The sequence below is a fragment of the Clytia hemisphaerica genome, unplaced genomic scaffold, assembly GCF_902728285.1.
Source record: "Clytia hemisphaerica strain Z4C2 unplaced genomic scaffold, Clytia hemisphaerica genome assembly, whole genome shotgun sequence".
In the NCBI taxonomy this organism is placed as follows: Eukaryota; Metazoa; Cnidaria; class Hydrozoa; order Leptothecata; family Clytiidae; genus Clytia; species Clytia hemisphaerica.
Genome location: NW_027103839.1, coordinates 511,815 through 522,034, shown reverse-complemented (window position 1 = coordinate 522,034; position 10,220 = coordinate 511,815). Strand labels below are relative to the sequence as shown.

At 36.0% G+C, this 10,220-nt stretch overlaps 1 protein-coding gene across 1 annotated transcript; it reads left to right on the top strand.

Annotated features, from left to right (window-relative positions):
- The first annotated feature begins 3,432 nt into the window (after positions 1–3,432).
- LOC136807436 (uncharacterized protein KIAA1958-like) lies at positions 3,433–4,758 on the top strand. Its single transcript, XM_067064024.1, has one exon. The coding sequence runs from the start codon at positions 3,433–3,435 to the stop codon at positions 4,756–4,758; it is 1,326 nt and encodes a 441-aa protein (XP_066920125.1).
- Positions 4,759–10,220: the final 5,462 nt, after the last annotated feature.

Genomic DNA, 10,220 nt, shown 5'->3' with positions numbered 1-10,220 from the left:
TGGCGCTAAATTTAGAATTTGGCTTTCTCAGCAGTTTTACACTATTTTTTGGACGCCAGTGGGAATTTTCTAAAAAGTTTCAGATTTCCATTAAAGATTTCTTCAAAACATTTCTATGAGTAGAATTCTTCCTGAAAAGTTCAGCGGCGTCGCTCGCCGGTTTAGCTGTTTGCTGAACGCATTTAAAGTCCCTTGGATGTTGGGAAGGTGGCTTAAACACGATGAAATCAAAATTAAAGGGAAGAATTCTCTTCAAAGTTTGACTCTATCCCTCCCGAGTGACGTATCTTTTAACCATACACCATACCGGCGACCAGCGACGTCCGCGACGGCTCTGCAATTAGATTTTTTTTCTCGCTTCGCTCGCGTTACATTTGCCGTAGTTCTTGATGTTTAGGAAAACTTTGATGTCAAGATAAGCGAAGTGAAATAATAGATATGGCACGAGATTCGTCGAAAAAAGGCAGCCCGTGGGGTACTTAGGTAAGAGAAGGGTATGGGTATGTGTCGGCCTTATGGGTGCCTTTTTTGAAACATGGCAGTTTGAAAAATCGGAAAATCAAACTTCAGTCCCACTAAGAATCGGAAAAATAGGAAAGTTTCAATTATTTGCCACCAGAAAGATAGAAATTTGGTCAAATTAGTCCCAAAAAGTGAATTAAAATTCACACAATTCCCTTGTTTCTTCTCCTCTTTATTCTGCTAAGGGTCCGAGGGGCAGGACCGAAAGTCAACACGCAACCATAGTCCCCCCGGTAAGGCAGCTAGGACATGCAGACAAAAAAGCGTGATAGCGCACTTTTATGTTGCTTTTTATAAAATAACTTCGTCATATCTTTTCAAATTCAACAATGACTTAGATTTACAGCAAAATAATTATCGACATAGATGTTGAAAGGTCCCTTTTTACGAAGAAAGAACTCTAGTTTTTACCGCCTTTTGAATGTATTTTTAATGTTGCTGTTGTTCTAACAATGTGATTGTGATTGTTGTGTTTTATTTTATATTTGTTCTTTTCTTTAACAGATTCTGTTAAAAAGATTTTCTTTTGTTTTGAAAAGAATTCGAATGTCTCAGATCAAATAAGGTCGTTAATTACATTCGAAAACATAAAACAAAAGAAAAGAAAGAAAAAAAAAAGAAAAAAGTCTAATCTATCAATCAAAACAAACTTATCGAACAACTCAAAGTCTTTATAAAACGGCGCGAATCTGATTTAACACACATGTGGAGTAAGAAGTATAAGTCATCTTTTGGAAGAACAAAAACATTGCGTGCGAAAACGAAAGTAGCACAGACAGAAAGACAGAAGACCAAACGACATACAGACTACCACTATTAATATATAGATTGTATTTATATTTTCTTATAAATTTGGCATTATCAGTTTTTTAGCAGTTTTACGGTATTTTCTAGCCTGGATATCCAGGCTGTAAACTATTCCACAGTCTGGTTTTTATATTTCATCTTCTGGTTTACAGTCTGGTCTCCCTAAAGCGATTTGCATTCTCCATATGAGAATGCAGTCCGCTTGCTTGCGCTCACTTCGCTAAAGCCGTAAGCACCAATCTACACGGCGCAGAGCACTTCTAAAGCAAAAATAGGATAGTCCTCCACTTGCTAGTGAAGAGCTTTCTGTTACACGAAAACATGAAAAAGAAGAAAATAGAGGCAAGTTCATTTTCCAAAGAAACATGATCTGATGGTTGGTCATGATAATGCATGCAAACTTGTTGATGGACTCTGGTGTAATCTTTAGATGTTTTAAATGGTTTCAGATCTTGTAAGGATGCTTTTATTAAATTCTGTTTTGCTGCCCTGGGTTGGCTAAGTAAGTTTTGGAAACATGGGTTTGCACTTTCATTCTCTAGGGAGACCAAGCTCTATAATTTTAGAACTTTGTATGTTGAGGTAAATTTTGTTTTTTCTAAAATTTTGAGCTTGGATATCCAGGCTAGGTATTTTCAGGACGCCATTATAAATTTTGTAAATATTTTCAGATATTCACTAATTGATTTTTAAAAACCTTTTAATGAGTAGAATATTTCCTGAAAAATTCAGAAATGTTGCTGAAAATCCTGAAAATCCCTTTTTTCACATTTTGCTACCCAGAATTGGTTAAAATTGGCTCATTTTCCAACCGCTGGAATTTAGGGAATTTATATTTTATAACCTTTTACTGTCACAAACTGAAAAAATGTGATTTATGGGCCTTAAAGGGCCAAAAGGGGGTTCTGCCGGATTCGGACTTGGAACCTTAAAAATTGGCAGAATGCCTTCCAATAGGTTAAACAAAAACTGGCTGTTGACGCCCCACCCTACCATGGGAGTATAACGGTTCGTTTATATCTTCTTTTTCCAAAAAGCAAGTCTCAAAAGTCGCAAAGTTTCCCAGGTCTTGGGCCGCTTACGGAGATGAAATTTGATATCACCCACCAGGATGCATCCTCTCTTATTTTCCCTATATTTTCTACTTTCCTATCCTGATTTTCTGACTTTCTCAGGTGTTTCTAACAGCTTTTTAAGTACACGCTTTTTTTATAAGAATATCAGGGTGAAAATTGGCCAAATCGTAAGAATGCCCTAAGAATACCCTCTAGGGTGAATTTCACAGAGTTTGATAAGAATACAGTCATTTTGTATTTGTTTAACAGAAAAAGCTGCTTCCTTTCTTAGAGATAAATTGAAGCTTTGAGGAAGAAATATAATTTTAAACCAAATGCTTACTCAAAAGTCCAAAACTCTCAAATTGATAATTTTTCATGTTTTAAAAAAGTCAAGTCTAAAAAGAATTTCGGCACTTTCTTAAATATACTTGACCCTCACTACACTATTCTTATAAAAAAAAACCTGTATTTTTCTGAAATTTGCCCGTACCAGTGAAATAGGTCTCCGACCCTGGCTCGAACCACCAAATGCAAGCAACCTTGGTTAACAAACCTAATGCCTTACCATGTTCCTTCTTAAGTTCTAATTCAGAAGGGTAGATATTTTTAAAACATCGCTCAAATTCACCATCATCTTAATAGCTAGAATATCGTCTATGAAGCAAAAAGTGTGTCGAAACCGCCTGGCTGTAAAAAAGGCAGCCTCGATGTTTCTTAAGAAATCGGTCTTTTGAGCCTTAAAATGTTTCTTAAATGTTTCTAAACTTTGTCAAGCTTAAAGGACGTATGTCGATAATACAATAGTCTAATAGACTTATTGTCGACCCAAAAAAATATAAGCATTTTGATTGGCTAAGAGCATCGAAATAATTGCGATATTTGATATTTGCACACTGTGAAAATATGACCGCGTCGACTTTTGGGGGACTGGGTACGCGGGCAACTAAAACCAAAACAAAAACGTTCGAAAATAAGATCAAAACAAAAACAAAGCGAGAAAATTTTTTTTGGCTGTTCGGAGATCTTTTGAGAAAAAACAAACAAAATGAATCGTTTTGATAGCTGCAACAATGATAATATCCAGCAATTTATTGACAAATCGAAAAATCAAAATACGACTAAAGCAACCAGTTTGTCGAAGAGAACATACGATGCTTGGGCTAACGAACGGAACCAAACAAAGGACAATGAACTTTTAAATCCTGTCGATCTCGACTCGTTGTTGCAACGGTTCTTCGCTGAAATCAAGAAGCAGAATGGAAAGGATTACGAGCCTGGTTCACTTGCAAGCTTACAATCTGGAATCGATCGCTATCTGAGGGAGAAACGCTATCAGTATTCTATAATGAATGACATTGAATTCTCTAGTTCCAGGGCTGTTCTTGAAGGAAAAGCTCGACTCCTTAGGGAACAAGGAATGGGGAAAAGACCAAACAAGGCTGCCAGTTTAACAAAAGCAGAGGAAGAAATTCTTTGGGAATGTGGTCAGCTTGGAACTGAAAGCCCTTCTTCGTTGATCAATACAATTTGGTGGCAGTTTTCAATGCATTTTGGGCTCAGAGGTCGTCAAGAACACCACATTATGAAAGTTGAAGATTTTACTTGGAAATTGGACGAAGATGGAAATGAGTTCCTCACCTTTTCGGAAAGTTTCTCCAAAACCAGGCAAAATGGTCTTCGTGAAGTTCATCGTGTAGCTCAGCCAAAAATGTTTGCTAACGGTTCGTCTCGTTGTCCTTTGATGATTTACAAAACGTATCTTTCGAAACGTCCTCTTTCACTTCGACACTCAGGTCCATTGTATCTGTCCATCAACCATAAAACAACCACGAATGTCTGGTTCAAAAACCAAAAAATGGGCCAAAACACGATTGATACGATTATGAAGCGTATGGTAGAGAGTTCTACTCTTTCTACAACAACAACAAAGAAACTATCAAATCATACGGTGAGGAAGACTGGAATCAAACGAATGAAAGCAAACTCCATTCCACGTTCGGAAATTATCACAGTCACTGGACATAAGAGTGAAGCAGGGCTGGATCCTTATGATAGTGGGGACGAGGTTGAACAACGAAGAATTTCTCATGCCATCGATAACGTTCCCTGTTCCTCGCGATCAAATCCACATCAAAATTGGGTCGTACCTGCAAATAACCACAGTGTCCAAAATCCTACTTTCAGTTTTTTTGATCAGCATCAACAAGTTTTGTGTCCACGCACCTCAGCTTTTAATTTTAGTAACTGCACAGTCAATTTTTATAATCAATCACAGGCACAGACACCATCCAAAGCTCCTTGTTCACCACCACGACCAAAAAAACGCAGATACATTATTTATTCAGACTCAGATTCTTCTCAAGAAAATTAACATTTTGGTTTACTTTTCCACGTCTTGACTCGTCGAAGTCTGTTTTGGAACTAAATGTTTTGACACGTATTGGAATTTATTTTTGACAAATAGTATGTTTAGAAGATATTGAAACAATGAGCATAAATTATGTCTACTTTTTCTTTTGTCTCATCCTTTTGTTTCATCCTTTTGTTTTGCAACATTTTGAATCGTCATTCAAAAAAAAAAAGATTTTGTTTGAAAAAAAGACTTTTTTTTCTCTTTGTTTGAGTGAAGGTTCTTTTGTTATCAAATCAAAACATTCGAAAATTTGAAAAATCAAAACAAAAACATTCGAAACTTGCCTCCCTCTGAGAAAACCCTTAGGAACGTGACTGTTTTGGACAAAAAAATGTATAGGTTTTTCTATAAACAAGCCTTTCGACAATGATTCTTGAGAAAACATTTTTTTGGGTCGACAATAAATTAGTTATCACATGATTTCTCGTGCAATACTCAAATATTTTACTCGTACCGAGATTTTACCGAGATTTTTCCTCGCCTAAAGGCTCGGAAAAATATTACGGAAAAATCTCGGTACTCGTAAAATATTTCTCGTATTGCACTCGAAGTCATGCGATAACTAGTACTAATTTGCGGTACTTTCCTATCTTCTATATTGATTTTCCGACAAGTATTTTTCTGAAACTGGGCAGTTTGCTGGGCCAAGTCCAGATCTCGTTGCAGTGGCTTTATATATAACACACCTTTACCAGTTGGTTTTTTTCTTCAAAAATTTACCATGATACCACATAGTGCCAACTTCTTCAAGAGGTTGAGATGTACCACCCTCTAACGCACGAAGCAGGCTAAATCCACCAAATGAGGATAAGCGAGGATATACTTTAATTATGTTAGCAACAACTTCATTGCGACCATCAGCTTGCTTAAAAGCAAATCCTGGTTCTTCAAGCCCAGCTCGAATAAGTAGTTTCATTTGTTCATTTGATGGACAAACACTTGAGAACTGGTAAGGGAGACAGCAAAACTATCTTATGTACAACTTGAATGAAGATAGGGTCCACTCAGATTTATTTTTTGGTGGGTTTCCTTCGGTGGTTTGTTTCCTCATTCATTTTCCTGAGAGCGTTGGGAAACTGCGTCTTAAGTATGGTGTTATAACCCTGATTATCATTGTCACTATTTAGTACCTTAGGGAAGAAATTTTGGCAGGAAATAAAATCCTAGTTCTGTAGGTTGTGTCTCGACATTTTTGCTTAACCTAATTTTATTCTAATACCAACTTATTCACCATAATTCCCTTGTTTCTTTGCCTCATCTAGTCATGACAATCTCAACGCAACAATCAAATTCAGGTTTCCTTTGAGGATTTTTCATCAAATCATTTTCAACTTCTTGATGACAATTTTGATACTAATCGATTTAAAAATATTTATACAATTACTTATTTTATTATGATCATGCAATAAATATCGTCCATTTATTCATATTTTAAAATAGTTTAATATTTTATTCTACAATTTTAGTGGGTCCCCATTTGTATATTTACAGCCAAATATTTGCTTAAAAAGATTTTATATTTTGGGGACCTAGACCATGGTGATGCAAGGTGTCAACTTTGACCGACCATGTATCTCCAGAACCAAGAGCTTTTAGGAATTTTCGAAGCTAAAAGTCTTTTTCAGGTGCCGCCCCTTCTAACCCGATCGCCTCGCATGCGATGTCAGGGCGAAAGTTTTTTTTCAAAATTCTCACATCTCTGGTAAAGAAGGGGTTAAGAGCCATTGGCTGTAATGGAAAATACAATATTTTAAATTTTAGCTTCTACTTGAACAAACTGATGAGGAAATTCAAGAAGTTTTAATGACTGATGATTCAGTTGACAAAATAATGGAGAGAGTAGGATTCACCTCGTTAATTACAAAATTTAAAATTTCCCAGAGAAATGAATTTTTGAGGTAAGCTCATTTGTTTAATTAACCCCATAAAATTGATAAATAAGATAAATAAAATAGGAATATGGAATTTCTCAAATTTAGTGATTCCTCAAATTTAAGAATGTTCTGTCCTTTTTTGGTTATTTTGGTTGTTTTACTCTCTGTCTCTAATAGCCTGTTTGGAAAATTGAGGCAAAAGAAGACTATATAAGAAAAACTGAATACAACGAATTTGAAATATTCCAGGAAGTATCCATTTATGAAAAAATCTTAGCATCATGCTTATAATGTAATTTTTTTAACTATCTAGTTTTCAGATGTGTGCATTTCAAGGAAGAGATCGAGCCAAGGCTCCAACCTCTGAATCGATTGGCCCTAGGCTTAGATATTAATGGGTTTCTTGAAATCATCCGGAAGAATTCAAAATCTTTCAAAGCTTGTTTCATTAGAAGAACATTAGAAGATCTTGATACAGCTGATCTCATGCACACCAAGTTTAATGGACCTGAGGGTTCCAACCTCCGAACGAAAATAATGAAAATAATGAGATTTTTCGATGATGCCATGGATAATCTGCTTCATGGAGGTATCTTATTAGGGATCTTTTTATTCTCATTTTCTAATATATAACAAAGCTTATTTTAAACTGAAAACGTTTTCAACTTTTGAAAGGTGTTTGTAACTTCGGCAGGGAAATCTTTTTTCAAATTTTGCGAATTCTGGCCTGTTTTTGGAAAATATCTCTGTTACAATTATCTTTGCTTTTCAAAGCGCTTTTCAAATTTTGAAAGGTTGCCATTCGTAAACATTTAAAAATTTGTAAAGAATCCCAGATTAGCGAATATTTGAAATTAGGGATAGAATTAGGGTCGTCTAGGGGGGGTCAACCTTCAGGGTAGTAAAGCATAGCTAAAAGTGGTTATGCATTAAAAAAAATTTCGAGACCCACCTATCAAAATTCCTAAATTAGACCCATACCCATCTAAGAAGTACCCAGGTATTTCGTGAAAAAGGGCTTTTGGGTACCTCAAAAATGAGCAAACTGACATTGCAGGGATCCAAATTTCATTTTGCATTGATACATTTTATACGCCAAATCCAGTTTTCACTCTAACTTAATAAGAAAACTTGCCCTTTTAACCCAGGACGCCCCCTCATCCTCTGCAACTGACTTTGAACCTTGTCAAAAACTACTTTTTATAAAATATATGTAATTTTGACATATACTACCATAATTAGAGGCCAAAATTTGCCTAAGATGGTCTGTGATAAACAGTGATCAACAAAGAAAGCATACCATTTTACTAAAATGTAATTTTGAGAAGTAAAAAAATACAGAGTCTGGTTGTAGTTTAAAAAAAGTTTGAAAGAAGACCCACGGGCTTTACTACCCTGAAGGTTGACCCCCCTGGTCATCATGCAATGAACAAATTAAAAATGCAACATCTTATTATTTAAATTTTCTTCAACATGGACATCCCAATGAGTGCACGGAAAATTAATGGCTTTTTTCCAAAGCAACAGTTTGCTATCAATGATACGATACAATAGAATAGTAGTAGTTGAATCTCCATCTATGTTTCAACATATGTGACTCATCGATATCTACTATACTTTCCCACTTTATAGGTATTGATATCGCAAAATATTGTGTGGGTTGCAAAGGTAAAACTTTTGGGAAAATTTCAATTTTCAATAGCTTTTAAAAACCACCCTCGCAATACGGGCTTTATAGATTTCTGTGTATTTCTCTCTGTAAAGCATAGTCTGCAAGCCCCTCCCTTTTCGAGACTTTTTCAAGTTCTTTTTTCGAGACTTAGCTACCCGGGGGGGGGCACTGACCTTGACGACCGACGGGGACGTGCTGTCGATCCTGTCAGAAATGAAATTTGATGAAAAATAGACCCTGTCAGAAGAAAAATTCGATGAAAAACCTATACCCTGTCAGATTCTATGTTAAAAACCTACTCTTTATACACACTTTTCACGTTTTTCGTAAAGTATAACGCGATATCAACATTTCCAGGCTAAAAAACTACAGCATTGCATAAACATTAAATCTCAATACCTGGAAAACCGACCAAAAGAATCGACGACGTGAGTTATGAAATTACAAAGTAAACATATCTTTAATATTATTCAAAATCATCACTCTTCACTTCCACAAAATGTGTTTCAAAGCTAGAAAGGTCATACAATATTATAGATGTACAAGAACAAATAGAACGCTAAAGTTTTAAAAAACGTAATAATGAACGTAGATAAATTTCAGATATCCGTTTCCAGGATTACCGTAGGATCACATAAGATTCCGATTCCCGCTCTGGCATTACTGACGCTTTTCCAGGTCATTCCGCTAGTTTTCCCGGGCATACCGGCAGAAAAAAGTGAATTAATCCAAGCTGGAAAATCATAAAACGCAAAAAAGAAGTAATCTTTTGATTATTTTTATAATCGGCCAACTTGTTTCATTTTTCTCAACTAGTCGGGACTAACTATCATCTGTTTTCAAGTGGCAAGTGGAATGTTATAGCAGGAATCGGAATCTTATGTGATCCTACGGTAAGGTTCTCAAAATCAGAACTGGTGAAGTCTAGGTTTGAAAGGAGTATTTTGCAGGTATAAGCTTTAAACGATGCTTTTACAAAGATGGCGAGAGGATGTCAATGAGACTAATACAGAAGAGTCGACAGTATTGTTCTGTTCTACAGCTGTTCTAAGCCTACATCGGAATGTCTCAACGATATGGGAAGAAACAAAACATAACAGTTGAAATTCAAAATCTGGAAACAATGTTGTTAGTACCACTATTCGGCTGAAGATTTATTCTAAATAGTTCAATAGAGGTATCTTTGAAATTAGCCTCGATCCCTTTAAGAGGGCGAGACAACAGCAGCAAAGCGCCTGTGTAGGCCGTGCGATAAGTATTTGCAAAAAGCTGTTTGCCCCTTGCAGGGGTCTCCTCACCGCCGTATCAAAACGATTTGCAAAATAACTCTACATGCAAAAATAGCAAAAACAGACCCTGTCAGACACACATCATGAAATTGCGCCCCTGTCAGATCAGGATTTTGCAATTTTAGATACCCTGTCAGTAATTCTGAAACACTGAAAAAGGTACCCTGACCAGCAGCACGTCCCTGTACCTATTTTTGCCTAAGTGCCCCCCCCCCGGGCTTAGCTAAGATTATTTTCTATTGTAAGGCAATTGCTATGTTTTTGTCTGGTTATTGTCTTCTACAAGAAGTTAATTTTTTTGTTCTTCCTTTTCATTTTTTTTAATTTTCAAGTTTTTCGTTTTGTATTATTCCACTCCTCAATATCTTTCCAACGATACCAAATTTATTACGATTGAAACATTCAAGTTATAGACAAAAAAGAGTGCACACTTATCGTGAACAGACTTTAGTTGTATTTTTTTTGTCCCGTGGACCTATTTTCAAAATTCAAACTATCTTAAGTAGACTTCTAATTTAAGTGCGTATTTTTATTTCGTAAGTACTTCTATGTCCCTTTATATATAGGCACGATCGTCTTCTCAGA

Bases quoted from the DNA above. Each gene is read 5' to 3' on its own strand.
- LOC136807436 (XM_067064024.1), top strand. From the start codon at position 3,433: ATGAATCGTTTTGATAGCTGCAACAATGATAATATCCAGCAATTTATT.